This window comes from Tenebrio molitor, chromosome 3 (genome assembly GCF_963966145.1).
Source record: "Tenebrio molitor chromosome 3, icTenMoli1.1, whole genome shotgun sequence".
NCBI lineage: Eukaryota > Metazoa > Arthropoda > Insecta > Coleoptera > Tenebrionidae > Tenebrio > Tenebrio molitor.
This window is the reverse complement of record NC_091048.1, coordinates 16,718,250-16,739,785: the sequence shown is the minus strand read 5'-3', so window position 1 is coordinate 16,739,785 and position 21,536 is coordinate 16,718,250. Positions and strand designations below refer to the sequence as shown.

General features: G+C 36.3%; 1 protein-coding gene across 14 annotated transcripts in view; it reads right to left on the bottom strand.

Moving 5' to 3' along the window:
* The window catches only part of baz (bazooka), an 84,646-nt gene that overhangs the window by 34,600 nt on the left and 28,510 nt on the right, over window positions 1-21,536 (bottom strand). For 6 of the 14 annotated variants that reach the window (XM_069042455.1, XM_069042447.1, XM_069042450.1 and 3 more), the window contains 17 exons: window positions 13,107-13,310; window positions 9,506-9,837; window positions 9,315-9,455; window positions 9,057-9,260; window positions 8,844-9,004; window positions 8,384-8,793; window positions 8,091-8,273; window positions 7,292-7,921; window positions 7,090-7,244; window positions 6,717-7,036; window positions 6,561-6,629; window positions 6,376-6,461; window positions 6,167-6,314; window positions 5,479-6,113; window positions 5,316-5,425; window positions 5,021-5,107; window positions 3,801-4,328 (listed from right to left, as the gene is read on the bottom strand). In XM_069042455.1, coding sequence (XP_068898556.1) covers window positions 4,013-4,328; window positions 5,021-5,107; window positions 5,316-5,425; window positions 5,479-6,113; window positions 6,167-6,314; window positions 6,376-6,461; window positions 6,561-6,629; window positions 6,717-7,036; window positions 7,090-7,244; window positions 7,292-7,921; window positions 8,091-8,273; window positions 8,384-8,793; window positions 8,844-9,004; window positions 9,057-9,260; window positions 9,315-9,455; window positions 9,506-9,837; window positions 13,107-13,310 — 4,191 coding nt within the window. In that variant the 3' untranslated portion in view covers window positions 3,801-4,012. Of the gene's footprint in view, window positions 1-3,800; window positions 4,329-5,020; window positions 5,108-5,315; window positions 5,426-5,478; window positions 6,114-6,166; window positions 6,315-6,375; window positions 6,462-6,560; window positions 6,630-6,716; window positions 7,037-7,089; window positions 7,245-7,291; window positions 7,922-8,090; window positions 8,274-8,383; window positions 8,794-8,843; window positions 9,005-9,056; window positions 9,261-9,314; window positions 9,456-9,505; window positions 9,838-13,106; window positions 13,311-21,536 lie in introns of those variants that run through there. The other 8 variants (XM_069042459.1, XM_069042452.1, XR_011157925.1 and 5 more) reach the window with 6 other exon arrangements.

Sequence of the window (21,536 nt, the reverse complement as noted above, 5' to 3'; positions counted from 1 at the left end):
AGGAAGCGCGTTTTCTTGTAAGTCAGTCAGCATCAAAATGACAAGTCTTGTAACAACAGAAAGTGAGGTTACGAATACATTAGGGCCGCTTTACATCTCAACTCACTGGAATGTCAAGTGACGGCCAAAATTCCGTGGCCGTAATTGTACGTTCATTCGTGATCTGCTTTGCCAGTGTTCGTTTCGTTGTTTCGTGATTTCAAGGTTGTTTTCTATTGCATTAAAATCAGTTCTTTTTCAGAACTACATAATTTTTATTTCTTTATTTGAGCGAGGTTAGTATTGATAAAATCGGTATCACAATCATTCAAATAAAAACGTATTTGCGTAAATTTCTGAACGCAAGTGATACGCCACTGGACAAAACTTCACGGACAGATTTGGATGACTCAACGTGTTCTCCTTAAAGTGTGCGGACTCTACCTAAAGTTCATGTAGTACCTACCCCAAGTCAGTAAAATATCCTTGTCTAACAAAAATTTTAGACGAAACGGACAACTACTAAAAAAACGTATCTGTTAGATTAATTGAATCTTCATGTTGTTTTATATCAACAGGTACTATGGCGGACAATAAATTTAGGCCGGCCTGTCATTGAGTTGACATCAAAATGTGAAGCTGGCATTATGTTCAACTAACCCCATTTTCGATTTTTGTCATTCTTGTCATCGTGACAGCGATAATCAAAATTAAAATTGGGAAAAGAAGCGTGCATCAGAGAGAAGTGCCACTACAATCAGTTATGCTAGTGCGTCATGATCTGTAAGTTACGAAAAAGGCGAAGGAAACGCCAAACAGCTTGAAAACCTTCAGTTTGACAAACTGACACATCAGTCATAATGACAATAAATGGTCGCTTGCATTGACTTTTTTGAAATGTCAGAAATTTGCCGGCCTAAATTTATTGTCCGCCATAGTACTGTCGCGAGCAAAAAAAAACTGGTCGTCAAAATCATAATGTAATGTTGATTCAAGTTGCAAAAAAACACTTGTCATTTGCAACAGCAGTTTTTTCATATTTTTGAACCAGATAAGGGCAGAAAGGGACCAGAAAATCATAGTTTGGGTTGAATATTTTCCATATAAGTACAGTTTTAAAGTAATTTCAAACGACTAATTTGGTTTTTTGCAACTTGAGTCAACTTTATGTATAGATATCATTTTTTTCTAATTTTTTGACACTTTGTTGACATGGTCATTCAGGCAGGGAAATTTTTTAATTTGCGACAATCTAACCAAATTTTGAAATGTCATTAACGACCAGAATTTTTTGCTCGCGACAGTGTATAAAGTGGGTACAGGTTGCAAAGACATTAGTCATTTGAAATTACTTTAAAACTGTACTTATATGGAAAATATTCAATCCAAACTATGATTTTCTGGTCCCTTTGTGCCTTTATTTGGTTCAGAAATATTGAAAAAATGCTGTTGCAAATGACAAGTGTGTCTTTGCAACCTGTACCCACTTTACATATTATCATGCACATGAATTTTATAATTAAAAATATAAGCTTTCATTTTACTGACTTGGGGTATTACATGGAGAATTCAACGCAAGTGTCAAGAACCAATTAACGTTAAGAACTGGACTGAATAACAGCCAATTACGAGCGAGCTTTTTTGATTATTCTGTAGGTACAAAATAAATAGGCGATTATTCTGCATCTAACTCTTATAATATATGAATATAACTCATCAATTGTCACCAAATCAACAAATTCGCTTTTGACAGTTTAAATTTGTCATTATAAAAATTGCCAAAATGGAAGCAAATAGATGGTACTGCTAATACGTAATGTTATAAATACCTATGTTAATGACAATAAATACCGTTTCGTAAATGTCTGTGGTTCTGGTTGGTTAAATTCTCATGTAAAATACTACTCTTGACATGGACATGTGCGGATTATATTTCTCCTGAATTTTAACTCGTTGCTATGATATTTGGAAATATAACGAGTGCGAAGCGAAGCGTAGCACGAGTTATATTTCCAAAATCATAGCAACTCGTAAAATTCAGTCGAAATACCTATAATCGGCAATGTCCATGTCACTCGTTATATTACTACCGACTATACCTATTTAGTATTGTATGTTTTAAAATATAATAAAAACAAGACAATGTAAACAAACTTTTGTTTTGAGGAATATTTTAAAATTTTGTAAGACTTGGTTTTTGCCCAAGGGCGTTATCCCCTCAATATTTGATAATTAATCGATCAGACTCATCGGTACACGTTAAATTAGACAATCTCAGCTACAGTCGTACGATAATCTACAATCGGACTCACCTCCACCTCATCCAGTCATTCAAACGGTAAAGCACAGGTCCGGACTCGGGTTGCTCAATTGGGACGGTAGAAACATGTAAATGATAAACACCTGACACATCTGTCGCGAATCAAGGGCTTAAAGTGACTCATCCGGGGGATTCCTCCCCTTAACTTCTATCCTGATGAGGAGCTCCCACCACGGGCGTCGTCTTCAAAGCGCTACATTCCGGGGTTGCGTTGGATATTCTGGTAGCACCTGTAACGGCCCCGTGTGCAGTTTGGGGTGCACAGCCCACCCGCAGCCTCCACAGAAGAAGGCCGCCAATGCCAGCGTGAGAGCGCGACAGCTCCCTTCCATACGTTACAATGCCCCCTCAGTACCTGGAGACCGGGATGACCTCATAACCGTTTGACCCGCAACGTATGATCGGTGCATTTGGTTGCTACCGCCAGCCGTCCCTACAAGACGCGCCCGGTCAACGGCCCAGCCGTGTCATGAGCCAAAGGTGCCCCACCCGGACATCCGGTACTCAGGAATCACACCATAGTATCTGCTCGAGGTTTTACGCATTGAGGTACTGATTTATAGCCCAGGTTGCCCAAACCTGCTATCACCCAGTTACCAACACACCTGCTAACTGTATCTATTACCGGCTATCACTAGCCTAATTCACTACATCACTTCCGGGCCACAATTATTCACCTGCCGTCGTGCCGTCACTCTCGTACTCGTACCTTGGACAGCCCGTCGGTTCCAGCTGACAAGCCACACTGCCCCTGTCTCGCCTGTGGGACTCTTAAAAATCACCCTCGAGTCAAGGACCTTGCAGAACATAATTTATGAGCCACATGTTTGGGTGGAAGAGGTAGTTTTTCTGTGGCGTTTTTAAAATTCCCTTACAATTTTAATTTTAAAATCCAAAAATTGTGGTTTTTGAATATAAATGACGCAATATGAAAACAGTTTTTTTTGTTCGACATTGTCAGAATTTGAGAATTTTCTCCTGTGTGAACGGATTTTGATAATGTCACAACTTGTCAAAAAGAAACGTCAAGCTAATCTTAAAGATTTTAAGCGATTTGGAACCTTTAAGGGGGCCGTCGAACAAAAAAACATTGTATTCAACTCGTTCGTGTGTAAATTGGGCTCGTTTCACTCGCGTTTTAAAATGGCCCACTCGTGCCAAAAAAGGCCCAATTTACGCACGAACTCATTAAATAAACTAAACTCGGTACAGGTTGCAAAGACACACTTGTCATTTGCAACAGCGCTTTTATGGCATTAGTCATTTGAAATTACTTTAAAACTGTACTTATATGGAAAATATTCAACCCAAACTATGATTTTCTGGTCCCTTTGTGCCTTTATTTGGTTCAGAAATATGAAAAAAATGCTGTTGCAAATGACAAGTGTGTCTTTGCAACCTGTACCGAGTTTACTATTAAAATACCAATCTGAATGACTTTTTCTCCAATACAGCTGGAAAAGGTGTAATAGTTAGCTACTACGTATTAACAAACAAAAAGTTTACGTTGTATAAAATTTATTTTTTATTTATACATATTATAAATATTTACAATATAAAATATAAAGACAATATATACAGAATAAAAATAATACTCTAGTTATATTAAAATGGACCGGGCGTTGAAACAGTTTCATATAATACTGATTGCAATCACAAAAACCGGTTTCAACACCCAAAGTGAAAATATGAGCACAATAATCATCTTTACGACTATACTTTAGTACCGTTCTGTTGGCTATCGCCTATAGTCACGTGTGTAACAAAAGGTCCCCTATGTTGATTCCTGTTAGGATGACGACCTTGCACTGGTTGCGGTTGTTGCTGCCCCTGTCTCGGTAAAGAATTCGAGTTGACGTCTTGGTACATCACCGGTTGGTTGTTGGTGTGAGGTACTGGTGGATTCGGTCTGGCCGATCGATTGTTCAACATCGATTGGATACTTTCGTATTCGTAGAAGTTTGAAACGGGTCGTAATTGGTTGTCGGTCCTGGTTTGACGTTGTGAGTGGTACTGATGCTGCTTCCGACTATGCACCAGAGAATAATCGAATTATTGTCGAGCGCTTGCAAAATACCACTAACTTAAAGCTCACCAGGCACATACAACTACCACAATTTACAGCGATCTCGCTTGGTTTAATCAAAACTTGTGAATTGCGTTTGTAGTCGGTGTATCTACTACAAATTAATAGCATGCAACAATTTGTAAAATTTCAGACAATAACGAAACGTGCCATTCTAGAATAATCAAAAATGTAATGACAAGCCAGTTACTGCTCCTTTCAATGGCTAAAAAGAATTATGGCTATTCACTATTGACTGTACCCCAGTCGTATATGAAATTACTCATGATTTTACTGCACGTAGGTACCAATTCTTTACAGCCATTTTGTATCACGTTCAAAGCTTTTACTCTTCAATGTCGTGAATTGTGCAGCTGATACGCGTCTTTCTACATATTATTCGGTTGCACAAAACGGCGACATCAAGATTCCAATGCAACATTTATTAGCCGATTAAACGTAAAAGGCGGCCGCGATACAAAACGGGCCGTAAATAAACCATTTCGCATCGTAAATAATCCAATTATTTTAATTCATGTCACAGAGGATGGGTTAACGTAAAAGGATAGCATTCCACCTGCAAGCCTGCATGCAATTTTAAGTTGTTAGTAAACGCTAAGCTCGAGGACAGCGTGTAAACGGAAAAAAGTGCATACCTTTCTTCCTCCACCTTTAACCTTTGCTGTTGAACTTGCAGACGCATCTGAACTATCTGACTGTCAGATAGTGGATCTTTACGGCTGCTTGGACAAAATACAATTATGACAATGACAACGAAAATCACATGAACAAATAAATTTAACATTAAAATACATATAAACAGACTGATCTGTTATTGTCATGCAACAAATCAGTGTTAGTAACAAATGAAATGTGCATAACACAGTCATAAGACAGACATTGAGAGGCCCCTTTATCATCCATAACCTCAAAACATTGTTCTGTTTTTACCTTAAGTGATTCTGCAGCTCGTTATAGTTCACGTAATGGGTGAAAGGTACAGACTCTGTGATGCCAGACCGACTACCGGGCCTGCCACCGTACTCTCCATAATTATTACTCTACAAGAACATTTTTAATTATAATTTCGCACCGACAGTGAAGGTTCAATTACTTGTTGAGGCTGTCGTTGTTCGTACAAAGCTTCTCTTTCGTCCGACAGATAGTAAGTGTGTCTCATTCTGTGATCCTGCATTTTTCGATCAACTCTTCTCTGCCCCTGATCAGCACCCATGTGATTTCGATATTTGATCGGGGGCGCCACCGAGTTCTCCGGTATGACTTGCACTTGTTCTGCATGCCGATGCACAAACCCGTGTCTCTGATACAGCGGTTCTCTTTGTTGTTGTTGCTGCTGCTGCTGTTGTTGAATCATTTGTTGCACGCGTTGATTCTGTTGCTGCTGCTGATCTTGCAACCTTTCAGGCTGACTATTCTGACTTTCGTGTTGATTTGTTTGTTCCATTTCTGGCACTGCAGGTGGCTGACTGTTAACGTTTGCGTCGAACTCATTGCTGTGATGATAATGCTGCACTTCCATATTGTTAAATTCCATTTTTCTGTGTTTACCAAAGCGAAACATCGAACCGATTCCTTTTAATAAACTCGGTTTCTTTTTGCCGCCTTTGTGTTTACCGTCCAGCGCTGCGTTAAGCGACGACTGTCTCGGTGCTCCCCTCACGTTATTGAAACCGTCGATTTCTCTTTCGTTTTCCGTTGGCCCGTCCAACAACCAATGTTTTTTGGCACCTTAAAATCAAACAAATCAGTTCTGAAAAAATTCTCTCCACATGAACAATTACTTATTTCAGTTTGATGATTCGGATCTACGATGTGTTTGTCGACAGCAGCTCTGAAACTTTCTTCGCAACCTCTCCCACGTATCACTTTTAGAGCTCCAGAAGGACCTCGGTAACTGTACGCAGGATCGCACTCTTCTTGCATCTGTATCTGCAGAAACGACACAATATATTTTTTAGTTCACAGAGTAGAAAAATATTCTCTAGCTTACTTCTTGAACCATTGTTTGAAGCGATTCGAGACTAGAAGACTTCTTCATTCCAAGCGAAGGTCCTAGCTGGCCCAGTTTGTCCGCATCTGTCATAAAATCATCGACAATTAAAAAACTGCGAGCCACTCAAACAACCGAGAAACAGACATTTAAAAAATGACAAAATAAAAATGGGTTATGCTTACATTCCGGGTGTTCTGACGAGCGATTAACACTTATTACCGACTCCACTGACCCAACTCTGACTAAGTTAGCTATTCGATGGATGAAAAACAATCAATTAGCACAACAAGCAAAACGGAAATACGAATAAAAATGTTAGCACACAACACACAACTTACTGTTACCCTCCTTACTTTTTCTTTCTTCCCGTAGTTTCTTCGTCCTTTGATACGTGTCCGTATTTTTGGCGTCCAAGGTGGCGTGGCGCTTCTCCGACATGCTCTGTCTCCCGAAAGCGTCCCTCGAAAACCCTTGGGGGTTCTCCAGTGACAACTGGCTGGCGTACGTGGCGTCATTGCCTTGGGTTGGCGTCTGCGAATTCGAATCAGTATTTTTATTTTCGGAAACTGTGGCTTTTCCGTCAGGTTCGTGTTCGTTCCTGTTCTCGGGAATGCTCCCGTTCGTCAGATTCATTTTATTCGTCATGTGCACATTAATTCTGAAAATAACAATGACTAACGTGAGAATCTCAAATAGGAGTACTCAACTAACCGAGAGTTTTGGTGCGTCAGTACCCTCGAACCGTACTCGTCCTCGATCAGGATCGGCTCGGCTGGGGCCAAGTTGAGAGTCGTGCTGGTCAAGTTCCCGTAGGAATTGTTCGTCGTAGCTGCCAACATGCTGTTACTCCAAGTGTCGTGAGTTGCCTAAAATTCAACTGTAATTCGAGTTCACCGGCAACACCGACACAAACCTTGTAGTAGCTTTCGTTCCTCAGTTGTTTGTTGTTTCCGGTCAAACGGTCCAGGACTGGGTTCCACGTGTGCATCTGGGACACGTTTTGGACTTGTTTGGGATCTAGTCCGTTCTGATTGGGGTTGAAGATCACAGTATTGGTGGAACTGCCGCTCGCTCCAGAGTTGTTACTGTGCGAGGGATCAGTATCGCTCGAGTGGTACAGTTCCCCTGACGAGGAGCTGTTGAGCAAGTTGGGATCTGAACCTCTGCTGCTGTAGCTTCTGTTGGCACCGGGCGAGGACGCCCTTCTGGCTATGGTGAGCGTGATGTTTCCAGGTACCGGCCCCTCGGTGTGCAACATCGCTTTGCGAAGAGTTTCCATGGCGTCGCTGTTCGACTGTTGCAACAGCGATATGCCGTTCACGTTGAGCAACTGGTCGTTGGTACGTAAACGTTTGTCGCGTGACGCCGCACCTCCGTGTATCACACTCTTGATGAATATGCCCAGATCTTGAGAACCGCTGGTTTTACCCTTCACACTGATACCCAATCCGGCCTTTTCCGAATCGTGCACCGGTATGTTCAACGTCAAGATTTCACGGTGTTTCCAGGGGAATATCATGTTATCGTCGGACTTTTCCGGAGGCTAAAATATCGTATCGTTACGTGTTGCTACTCAACGAGAATAATCCTCACACAACACCAAAAAGCCAATTTGTGAAAGTAAAAAGCACAACGTTTTTAGTGGCGCACTGGGACAAAATGTCTACTCAAGCGGTTAGTAAAAGTGAATTACTAATAAAAAACTAAATTACATTGTTGATGCTTGCGGCCTCTTGGAACTGTGAAATGATTTTAGCTACTGAACCATTTTTTTCGGCGGCTCTGTTTTGAAGAGCTTGCAGGTGGCTCTGGGGTAACGGAGGAATGTTAGGTGGTACATCGTTACCATTAACAGCCTCCGTTTGTTGCTCCACTTCTTTTTCTTGTTCAGAATCCTGCGTGATAACAATACTAATTTGATACAGTGTCATTAAATAATTCATCCAATTCTACAGTGTGCTCAAGCAATGGAAACTTACTCGATCACAAACGGAAAAACACTTACGATTATTCGCGGTAAAGTGTTGTCGATTACGTCTTCTTGTCTTGACACCACGATTCTAACGGTACCACCGGGTGGAGCGTTTCGCAAAACTGCAACAGCTTCGGCTTGGCTTTTTCCGGTCATTTCGATTCCGTTCACTTCCAACAGCCTATCCCCGATCTTGAGACGGCCATCTTCGACTGCCGCCCCCTTCGGAATAATGTTTTTGATGTAGATCGGACAATTCCCACCGGCAGGATTGTCCCTGGTCGTAATGCTAAACCCTAACCCGTGTGGGCCTTTGACTAAATCTATCTCGATTTTTCTACCTATCTTTCTAGTGTTTGCTGTAAGCAGAGACTTCAGATTTTTGGAAATGGCCGGAACTTTCTTAGTCGGTGATACCGTAGCTACTTTAGTATTTGTACTTTCTGAAAATTGACACTGTTTGTCGTCCAAGATACAATATGTGAAAACTCACGTTTCTGTTCGCATTCCACCATGGAAACGTTCTCTTTGTCTTCTGGAAACCTCGGATAGACTGGAGTTGGAGGCTTCCGAAGGCTCTCCAAACCGGTGTTCTTGATAACTTTCAGTCTTAATTCTGGCGAAGTAAGGTAAAGTTTGAAAATATCTTGCACCCTAGATTAGAACTCAGATAGAGCAAATTCACCTTCGGTAAAACGAAAATTACCTTTGAAATGGCATATTCAGTAGATTTTCCCCGTTGATCTCAATGATTCTGTCATAAATGGCCAATCTCCCATCACGATCTATCCTTTTCCCTGGCTCAATCCCTTGCACCAGCAAACCCCGATCTTTACCTAACCTATCATAATCTGGAACTACGTGGATACCAAGTGGTCCAGGTTCGTTACGTATTATTATAAGCTCCGCACTGAAACGTGAGAGTTTTACTCTTCAAGATTCACATCCGTTAAAAAAATCTTACTTTGAATTATCACCCGACGAAGGTAGAGGACTAGTTGAGTTATTCGCTTGGCCTAAAGGCTCCTTTCTTTTACTTTCTCTGGGTAGTGATGTGCTCGCCCTTGACTGTGCCGCTCTTTCCGCAGCTTCCGCCCATCGATACCTGCAAGTCCACATTAACACCGGATTTAAATTTAGAAAGTGACGATTTACCCAGCTCCGTCGCCCAAAAACTGCATCGACAACCGATTGCTTCCGTCCCTCGCCACTCTCCTGAAGCCCGGGTTGGTTTCTTCTTCTTCTTTCGCATCTTCGTTCCAGTCGCTGTTGCCGTATACGATGGTCGGAGGTTCTAAAATTAAAGGTGCGGCACTCCACCGTTTCGTGTGTTCGGACGGAGCTGGTGGTCCCACTGGGAGCTGGTTGAGGGCCGGCTCGCTACCTCGTCGCACTTGCAGAGCCCCTGGCACTCCCGACGCGATCTGTTCACCGGTGACTTCGATGTCAGTTCTGGGGTAGCTTGGGCCGTACTTGTGCTCGCCGTCCTGCGGTTCGAACATATTTTTTAATAAACTGCCGTACCGAACGATCAACGTGCGCGCTGCGGTAATGGATGACCGAGGCAGGATGAATATTATGTAATGGAAACACGTAAAAGATTGAAATAATTGAGGCGGCCTTCGAAATCCTTTTAGAGTTTTAAATCAAACTCCTACAAAGGTATCGCTCAGAGTGGATTTTATTGCGACATCATTGTCGATTATGCTTGCCAATTTTGCAATAGAAATGCATTCCACCAAGAAATTAACGCACCACTGAATTTTAAAGAAAACAATTCGATTGAAAATTCAATGTAGAACGGTTATCTTTTGTAAGTCTGATGAATCAATAAAAGCCCGAATTAATTTGCAGTACCCTCTTTGTATGCCAATGCGTCGAAGTTCATTAATTTATGATATGATATAATTTACTATCAATCTCCAAACTGAACTTTCGGATAAGCATCAACATAAAAAAGCTTATCTGTATTAAAGCACACTAACAAATTTTGTTATAATAAAAATAAAAACAAAAATACCACGCGTTCATTTAAATTTAACACTTAAAATAATCGAATATGGGGTTTGTATTGTTCTAAAGCATGTCCTAAAAAGATCAAAATTTCGAAATTGAATTTCAACTTGACAGTCGAAAGTGTGGCTCAGTTTTCTGAGCTTTGAACATTGGTGGGTTATTTTTTCGAATTTTGTTCTGAAAATTTGCATACAATCTAATTAGAACAATTTTTTCCCTATAACTATCTTCGATATACAGGTGTCCCAGAACTGCCTCCCCAGAAACAAAAAGGGAGTTTTTGGATAAATGTGATAACCTGAATTTCAAAGAAAAAAGTCCTATCTCAAGCGATAATCGGGAAAAGACATCCTAAACTTGACCAATCAGAGTTGAGCATCATCAAGGTAGGATGACCGCAATTTTGCGTTACCGGGATTCCACATAAGAAAACGTCAAAATTCCAAGTAAAGTCTATTCAAAAAACATCTGAACTGTCAAAATCAAAATTGGAGTTGTTAGGTCGGTTAAATCACTAGTTATTTTCATATTGCCCGGCCGGTATCTATGATTTTTTGATTTTTCAAACTAATCATTTGTTTAAATTGACATTGTCAAATAAATTGCAAAATTATTTAAGTATATTTTGTAAAAAGGTCAAAATGGAAAATTCAAAACGAACTATGGTGGCGCGAGAGAAGAGGGCCATAAGAAATTATTATATTATAAAGCCATACCTTCAACAAAAAAAATGTTTCTGATTTTAGCCGAACTGTGGAGAAACAGCATTTTGCATTGTGAAAATGAAAACCTAATTAAAGCTGATTGGTTAACTATGTGGGTATTAGAGATGTTCCACCCAATGTATCCTTAGCGGAATCTGACTCAGACAGGTATAGGAAGCGATTTTCAATTTTGATTATTACCTATTTAGTTTCTACCTGTTTTCAATTTGACTGTTTTTCTTTGTGTTTTTTATAAACTTGATTAAATTGCTCCAGTTCTTTTAGTTGCTGCATTTCGTTTCAAGTCTTTGAAACATTTTTAGTTCAATGATTAAAAAGGAAAACATAACCTAAATATATTTTGTAACTAGATTTTGACGTGGGTACAATCTAGTGAAAAAATTTTATACCCAAGTACAGTCAAAACAAGCATTTTATTTAATTTAATTTTGACAGTCCAGGAGTTTTTTGAATTTACTATAAACTTTTTGCTGATTGTTGCGATATCAATAATTATTTTTGAAGTCTAGTAACCTGTCCGATTTTTTAGTGATACCTAAGGACGAGCTTCTGCTTATTTATTAGTGTTTAGATTGGGAAATAAAATTTCTTGGATTTTCCAAACCTCCTGACTCTATTGAATAGCAATGGACCATCAAATGATGAACCACCCACCTATTGATCTTCTCCGGGTATGCTCAGCTGCGAAATTCTTTTACGGGTATGTATTTTGGAAGATACTAGACTGTCAAATGTCACTAAATTTCCTAATCAAATGTTATGGAAGAAAGTTTAAGTTAAAAAATTGAAGTTAAGCCTAAGCATATCAAAGTCGAATTATGTACTCGAATTCACCAATCACATCGTCTTTGAAAGACAGCTTGGTTTTTTTTTTCAAATTATTTATTATTGAGTTCCCCCTTGCTGTACTGTACTAAGTACTAGTTACCGTCAGCACATTACATTAGATGTTCAGTTTTTTGGCACTATGGTTCATAAGGTGAAATGTTTTGATTTTGAGATTTAAAACAATTTCAAGTCATATTTTAGAATAAGATACTGAAACAAACAGTTCAGTTCTCGTTGTGTTTTTTTTTTCAGACATATTCTTTAATCTTTTTTTTCCATGCGTTTGTGGTTTCTGGCAGCAGAGAAGTGGTTTCATTCTACCGATTGACCCTGTGTGGGTGCCAATACTGATTTAGAAGCATCTCTGAGAAATACAATTGTGCATAAACAAATAATAAATATGACAATATTTCGACATTGTACGGCACAAGGTAGTTAATTATAAACTAGCAAATACTATAAAAATATTAACACCATAAAAGTAATTTAGCTAAATAGAGTAGGTGTTCAGATTTATACAACATGATCAACAAAAAGAAAGATAAGGGGCAGTTATGGAAAACTTAATTTCACTTAAAAACGTGGTTTGCACTCGAGGACACAAAATATTCACGATGGAATCCTATTTTCGAATTGGGAATGAAGAAAATGGCGAATGGGTTTACTGTTTACTGGAGTTTCAGCAAAACTTTCTTCATCATTGCTATCTGTATGATTGAACCACGCCATTCGTGTTCAGAAGTTTTGTTTTCCCTAGCTGCCCTTCATCTCTTTTTTTTTTGTTTTTCGATCATACTGATAGCACGCAATTGCATACTCATGAAGTGATGGAAAAATGTGATAACCTTTTTGAAAAAAAGAGAAATGTAAAAAAATAAACACTTGAAAACCAAGGAAGATAGGAGCGATGGGATAACGCAAATGAGGTCAAGTTAAACTCCGTGGTAACGACAAAGATTCCACTTTGTAAAATTATTTCTCGTATTGTATTAAAAATGAAATCCTTTTACACATTTACCATCGGGAGTCGTGGCCAACGCTGAGGGTTCAGACCGGCCAAGCAATCCATCAAGTGTTACTTAATTTATCCGATTCGAATCAACTTTCATTATACGGTGGTTCGATAATTGCACGGATGTTATGCGAATATGGAATGAATCCCAAGATCAGCCTTAACGATAACTCACATGGAATATGTCGGGACTGCCCGTTCCTACTGAACTGCCACTGGCCCCATCTCCTCCTCCGTGATGGTGCGCTCCGTCGCCGTCTTCGAAGCTGGCCAATATTTGTTCTCTATCGTCGACAACATCGCTTAATCGATCATCCGGGTCTAGAATACCGCCTCCTTGAGATTGCAAGTTATGTACGGACACCCAAGAATCTGAACCCTGTAAGGATTGAAACGAATTAATTAACGGTTGGCAAAGAAACAGACGTGGAAGACAATGAAAAAAAAATGTAGAAAAACTTTCGAGTCTGCTGCCTTCGTCCTTGTAAATGTCGGTTCATGTACCTGTTCGTAACAATGAGCGTGTACTCGGGAGTCATTTAACCATTTTTATACGCCGCTTACTGGGAGTAATGAAACAGGATGGGCAATAAAGGACTTTTATGTTCTGGAATAAATTCCGACAGTAAAGTGATATAATTAATGGTTTAATACGTAATGTATCACATTTCGTTAACACGAACAAACTGTTCCGAGGCGACCGATCGATCCTGCTCTGATGAGAACTTGTCTTGTAAAAGTTCGGAGAACAATAAGAAATAGGTTCCAATATTTACCCAAGAAAGTGGAACGTTCCAAGTTCTTTCAAAAAGTAAGCTAAACAAACACTGTAACAGCTTTATATTGTCTGTAATTAATTTTTACCTTGTTGATATTATTGACGGATATCCTACGATGACGATAGCTTCACCTTTGTGCGAGAGCAATTTACATATATTTTCGTGGTGCAATATGAACTTTCGCGGTAATTGTCCAGTTTGCAAACATTCTAACAATTCCATTAATCCCAGACGATGCATTATGTAAGACCTCATAATAAATTACCAGTAATGAAAGACGTCACGGAAATGAAGAATTTCCCAGATTTCGTGCAATAATTAAGATTATTTCTTGGTTAAAACAGGCGAGTTGTCTCGCCCAAGGACCATGAAGAATACAGAAGGGCGTACAACTCTCCCACGCACCAAAGCGAAACAAATTTATTTATCGCACAATCTTTATCGTGAACACTAATGCGTCTCTCGGTATGCATTTTCAAAATACTTCAACCAAGTCGGGTCATTGATGGTAATTATCAACGCCCATTATTTTCGTCGTTGGTACAGATAAAGTGAAAATGTGTGAGTGGCTTGTTCGCCGATTAGACTAAGTGCTTACGAGTGTCTTCCGACGGTTTTTTTCGTCGAATCAGGATCGAAAGCTCAACATTTCTGCATTTTCCGCGTCTCGGGGGAGTTTAATTGGCGATTTTAATCGGAGTATCTTGTCAACGAATGCGAACTAGCTTTATCGGCGCAATAAAACTACCGATACAGCTTTCTTACCGAACAAATAAAGTACCAAATAGATTAAATTCATGGTAAAGCCTGTCAAAGTGAAATTAAGCATCCGAGACTTTCATCTTATCGTGAGAAAGCAACACTTTATTCATAATTGAAGTCGACTTACCTGTTATTCTCGACTTAAAAGACGTTTCTAACATCTCTTAATAAGCCATTACTCGGTTTGTGTTTTGCATATTTTAAGCATTGTACACGTAAATAAGTAGATTAAAAAAAGAGTAACTCTCAGCTCACAATGAAGAGATTAGTTCAAATTTCTGTCAACACCGTAATCGCTATTTTTTTCGAGTCTCTTTTACAGAGATCACTGGATTACATAATTTTGTATTCCTGATATCCGTTGATTATTAAACTAAAACACTATTATAAATTTCTTTGATAGAATTTAATCTAAGTCGGTTTCAAGATTCGAAAAACTAAAACTTTTTTTTTTTGATAAGTTGGGTTGTAAACATTTAGATTGTTAAATTAGAGGTTGATGGTCCTCTTTTCCGGTAATAAAACACGGGTCATTATATTTTTTAATCCCAATATTAGCATTACGGAATTCTTTGAACCTTCAAGAGTGGTATTTTATCGTTGACTTCAATGTCGTATTACAATAATTAGATTTAATATTTTTATGTGATAATTGATAATCAAGTAATGAGAATAATGCCAATTTGAAGTAGTTTTTTTATTTCATCACAGAATAAAATCAATTAAGTTTTGTATTAAAAAGTTAACAAGAAATTTTTAAATCATTTCAAGTAACTATGGTTTACTCAAAATTTAAAATTTTAACACAATTTATACTTTAAACGGTCGTTATGTACGAGTATGTATGTATTTAAGTACGAATACACGTTGTGACAACACGAGAGCGATTACCTAAATTTTTATAAATCGGGCAAAAAATATTACGTCGAAGACCTGTTTGAAAACTTACTACATAACAAACTTTTTTTCACTTATTTTCAACAGATAACAAATTTAAAAATGTACAAATTAAAAAAAAGTAAACATTCATCGGAAATTCAGATCACAAAATGTTACCGACATTTCTACATTAGTAGAAATTTATGAAACTGGAACAGTAACTTCCGGCCGATGAACGTCAAAGTTTACACATTATAAAAATTTGGGCCACTTTTTCTCCATCGTTTAATAACGCCAGTTATAAATATAATACGCGCCTCAATTATTATTCGAAAGGAAGACAATTCGTAGCCTTCAGCGTACCGAAATAAAGTTCAAAGTGAAAGTGCCACAACCGTGGCAAGGTAGACTTTATAATCGCCAATTTTCTGACCAGACATTATCGAAAACCATCTCCACTTTCTTTTCAAGGTCTTTCAACCCGTTCGGCTTCAACAAACGTGAAATCCAAACGTGTAAGCAATAATGAATGAAACTAAAGGTGTAAACATTTTTTATTTACAATAATCTATAAAACACTCACTTATAATAAATGGTTCTATTGTCGTACAAAAATGAAATTAGGTTTGTGGGACGCAATGATTATAGGAAGGCAACCATCATACCTACCAGAGTTTATGACGATATTCGTTTTGTGAAAATATGCATGTTAATGCTGGCACATTTATTTTTACTGTCCGTTCAAAAAATTAATTCATTCAAGAGGTACAGTGACGAATCTATTAAACCCAGAAAAAGAAAATTCATCCCAAAAATTTGCTCAAATCCCACAATTATTACGTTTATTTGTTTGTCGATTTTTGAAGACATACTTGGAGCTAAGAAATTGTTTCAGGATTTTTTTTTTTAATTGTTAAGACCTTCGTTAAACACGGTAGTTTCGCACGCGTTCATTTGCATACAACGAAGCGAAAAAAACGAACAAACAATATTCTAATGAATTTTTCAAAATAAACCTCCCATTAAAATTGAATTAGACGACTTGTATCCGAAACAAAATTACAGACTTGTTAATTGCGTACTTTAGTCGGAAATTACCACCATTATATCAATTTTAACTCCAATCATGACATTTACTATTTTCAAAATTAATTACACGCAATCAGTTAATAACATACTTTTTTCTCTAACAAGTTGGAGTTAGAGATACCATGGTCGGGGACATAAATCCCAATTAGAGATCTCTACGTGTAGTGAAATTCCAAAAAAAACACCGTTATTTATGGCATTGATCAAAACTATTTATGAAATATGCAAGAGTTTAATGGGATCTATATTGTGTACCATGCTGGAGACTGTCAAATAGATTTTACACAATCATAACGGAAACTGGAATGTTTATGTGATTAAACCGCATACTATAACTGGAGATAATTTACAAAAGGCACTGCTTTACCACCTAGTAGACCTCCTACGTCATTAATAACCTCATCTTTTTTCAATAACTAGAAATTCTGAACCGTGTTTTTTGCCTTTAATGGAAGCAACAAATTATAGAACTGTTCTTGACAGATGGTCGACAATTAATTATTGTTTCTTGAACGTTTCTGCACTCTGTTCTTTTATTTTAATCAATATTTTACGTAGTTAATAATGTAAAAAATAATAAAACAGAAAATCAAATTAATTCTGTTCCGAGCAGTTGCTACTGGAAAATAATTAACCTTTTTTTCTATAAATTTCTTTCCGTTCTAAACTCTTTGATTAAATGAAATTTCGTGTAATTAATAAACGGTGCAATCTTCAAAGACAAGCCAGGTTATGAAGCATTATTGCAAATCCAGTTCATGTGTTTATTAATTCAATCGTGAATTATTAATAACACCGACTTATGTTATGTTATAATACATACATATGTACATATATGTTTGGAAATTAAGAAAGAAAATCTGTTTCCTCAAAATTATTTTTGTTTTAACTAAACGAACTGTATCTTGTCACTTCCTAAATAATTTAAACAAGAATAAATTGAACTATTAATCAATTTCAGATACAATATGCAATATAATTTTCAATATTTTATTTTCAGTTGACTGAATTATTTGATACCACATATTACAAAACACACAATACGTATCGGGTGTTCATTTAAATTTATCCTCAAAGTTGGCATTAAAGAGTCAATTGTGAACGCACCGCGTATTACAGATCACGGATCAGCTGTTTAAATCTAACCTTACTTTTTACGTTGTTTGTGTTTTTATCATATAATTAATATAGTTACATGGTTTTTACTCTGCAGACGGACGACAGTTGAGTCTTCAACGCTAACTTTGAGGATAAATTTAAATGAACACCCGATATAATATCACAGCAAATTGTGTTTAAAATGACTGTAGCAAATTATAAATCTAAAGCTCCTTCATAAAATGTTACAAGTAGCAGCTCTTTTAAATTTCAGATTACATAATTAATTTTTAGACTTTGATCAGTAACATTATTTATAATTTTATGGTGTAGGTATGTTAGGTGCAAAATCATCATGATTCACCACGTAATGCATAACATGTAAAAAAAATGTCTACACCTATTTGAATGTAATAAACTCGAACGCATATCAGCTTCAAATAAAACACGGATAATTAACAATTGTTTTTGTTTAAATAATAATTTCAAATAAAATAAACAAGTCACTGTAAATAGTATAAAACAGACTCTTGTACAGCTGTTACCTACAGGTATGGTATAAGCTTTCTAGTTTTAGTATAGCTTTCAATTTTCTATTAGTTTAAGGAACATTTTTTATTGAAAACAACAACTGATTAAGGAAAAATTATCGTAGAACGGTTTTGCTACTGCTTTAGATAATGAATTATACAGCGTGGAAATAAATAGTCCCCCCACTCATAACTCTTGAACGAAAACTGAATCCAATTGTTTCGAGTTTACTGCTTAGCAGTGGCTTGATTTTTCAAATCCATCAGTTCGTTTAAATGAGTCATTTCATGGGCGTCGTATTGAATAAATTGTTTTTGAGCACAAATGTTTTCTAAGAACATGTCAGATAGACATTACTTTACAACAGGATGGAGCTCTCTTGCACTATTTTAGGCCTGAACCAAATACAGGGTGATTTTTAATGTTTATGGACATTTTGAACTTGGCTTCATTTTAATTTATTTTTTTGTTGGTAGTAAGGATGAAATCTGATTGACAGGAGTTGCCAGTGGCGTCTCCAATATGGCTGGTCAAAAAAAATATATTTTTTTTATTATTAATATTATTATAAAAAAAAATATTATTTAAAATAAAATTTAAAATTTGATTTTAAATAAATTAATTTAATATTATTAATAATTTAGAGGAGCTGTTTTAGATCATATTTTTTATACAAAATATAACAAGCAGTAAAATTAAAACCGATACCAAACGCAAAACACAAGTGCAATTACGGAAATCAAAAAAACAAAACACAAAACCCTTTAGAAAAATTCGCGAGTTGACCTAGACATTTAACAGCAAAAATGATCAGACCTACAATCTAACCACATTCAAACAATGAAATACATTAAAAACTGTGGCGCCAAATTCAAAATATCCTCAATCATTAAAAATCACCCTGCATATTCGAATAGGTTACATTTAGGATATATTTAACAATTATAAAAAATAATTAGAGTACAATTCGAGACACGGAATTTCGGCCATCACTGTCAATATATCGTCAAAAAATGTAAAATAGGCTTTACATTATTAACCTCAATTTTACCGTTTGGGACGATTTTGATTGACATGCGATTGACGTGAACAGAAAATAAATTTCAAAATTTGACTTTTGAATGTCACACTGACAATAAAGAGTGATTTACATCGCAATTTTTTGAAGTGACAAAAAAATGATGCCCGAAATTCCGTGTCTCTATCTGTACAAGTATTGCTACACTCGAATTATTATGTAGATTTTTTAATTTTTGTCTAAATTTATAATTGAAGTCATAATTTAAAAATGTTCTAATTACAGTCGATTGCAAAAAATCGAGTAGATCAAATTTTCTACAGTTGAATTCATCCTTCTTGTTGTCAGTTTTGATATTACCGAGACAAGCAAAATGTCAAAACTTTTCATTTCTTACATCAGACATAATGACATTTTTTATGTCAAACATAACTTATTTGAAAAAGCATGCCATGAGCTAAAAATAGCAAAATTCAGTGCTCTTGATTTTTATGATGTACTCAATTTTTTTATACTCGACTGTACATTTAACGATAACATTATTTTTTATTTTAATTAAATATAATCTAATCAATGTCTCAATCGTCACAAATTTTTGACAATTTTACTTTAAAGTAAAGTAAAGGGTCGTTAAAAAGTATGGATACAGCTAAGTATCTTCAAAGCTCGTTGAAATTTGGTGCACAGTTAGAAATGTTTAAATTCTATCATCTGAGATTTTTTTTCAATTTTCTAACATCATTTGTTTTGAAGATACAAGGCCAACTTGACCTTTTTTTAAATGGCAGAGGGGGTAAATTTAATATTTTTGATTTATTTTTTGTGAATTCAGTGATGTAACACGTATCTTATTTTAATCGAAACTTTATAAAAAATTATCGAAATAATAAAATTTGAAAAATATAAAATTTAGTTAGCCTTCGAAATGTTGCCTTTATCTATCGTTGGTTCTTTGCCGCCTGTATTTTGAGTAAAAAATAAATAAAACCTAATAATAAGTAAAAATTAGACATTTATCTGAAACAGAATATGTACATTTTAATAACAAAATTAAAAAGGTTAAACGCAAAATACCGGGTGGGGCATCGTATACGCGCACGCGAGAAATCGCGACTTCTAATTAAATAAAATTGGCGAAATTTTATATACCTGACTAATTATTGATAAGGTATATTTGAGAATTTTTTAATTTTTTTTTTGTTAATAAATAAGGCCGTAACAGTTTTATTAGTTTTCTGAAATTAACTGTTAATTTACCTATAAAGTTTTTACACTATGGGCCGGTTGCACCAACGCCAGTTAAAGTTAACTGTAGGTTAAAATGTTTCGTTACTTTAGTTACCTATTGTTATAACAATGTTTTCGTATATTTTAATCTATAGTTAAATTTAACTCACGTTGGTGCAACCGGCCCTAAATGAATCTGTACCTGCTAGCCCATCAAACCCTGGTGGCACAATTACAAATTTTGACTTGGTTATCTAAATAATTCGCTTTTTTATTTAAACGGAAACCAGACGGGTGATTTACGGCACAATGGTATAATTTCCCAACAAAGGTATAGCCGACCGTTTCAAACCTTTTTGCCATAAAATTGACAGTTTCCATTGTCACCTAAATTTACGACAGTACATGTAGCAGGTCACAAATAAAAATGATTTTGAAAGTTGAAATGTAAAACTGCGTTTAATTCAAAATCTAATTGGTATTTTTTTCCGTAGATTTCCTAAATAATTATAGGAAACGAATCTGGGTAGGTTAGTATAAAAATCAGAATTTGACTTTATGATTGAAATTTACATTTTAATTTTTTTTTGGCTTTGTTTGTAAGTGAAAAATTATCAAAAAATTATGAAATGTACCTTACCAATGGCCAGGTAAGTCTGAAAAATTTCGACAATTTTATTTAATTAGAAGTCGCGATTTCTCGCGTGCGCTTATACGATGCCCCACCCGGTACATAATTTTTACGCTACAAAAGATGTTCAAAATGATTTCTATGTAAGTACATATGTACTTCCTGGCAATCATACGTTGAACAAAATTTTGCAAAGAATTAATCAAAATTGCAATTAAGTTTTTAATTTTTTTTACCTTTTAATAAAAATAAAGGTGCGTATGTGTTACTGTGTCACTGAATTCATAAAAAAATACTCTCTTCAAAAATGTTAAATTTGACCCCCCGTGTCATTTAAAAAAAATCAAGTTAGCCTTGTATCTTCAAAACAAATGACGCTAGAAAATTGAAAAAAATCTCAGATGATAGAATTTAGCCACTTATAACTGTGTGCCACATTTCAAAGAGCTGTGCTAAACTGTTCTGAAAATATTTAGCTGTGTCCCTGTATGCATTTTAAAACCAAATCTATAAATTATACGAGCTATTGTGTTGATCAATAATTTTCAAATATTAATTACGTCGCATACATAAAAATAGTATAATTTACAC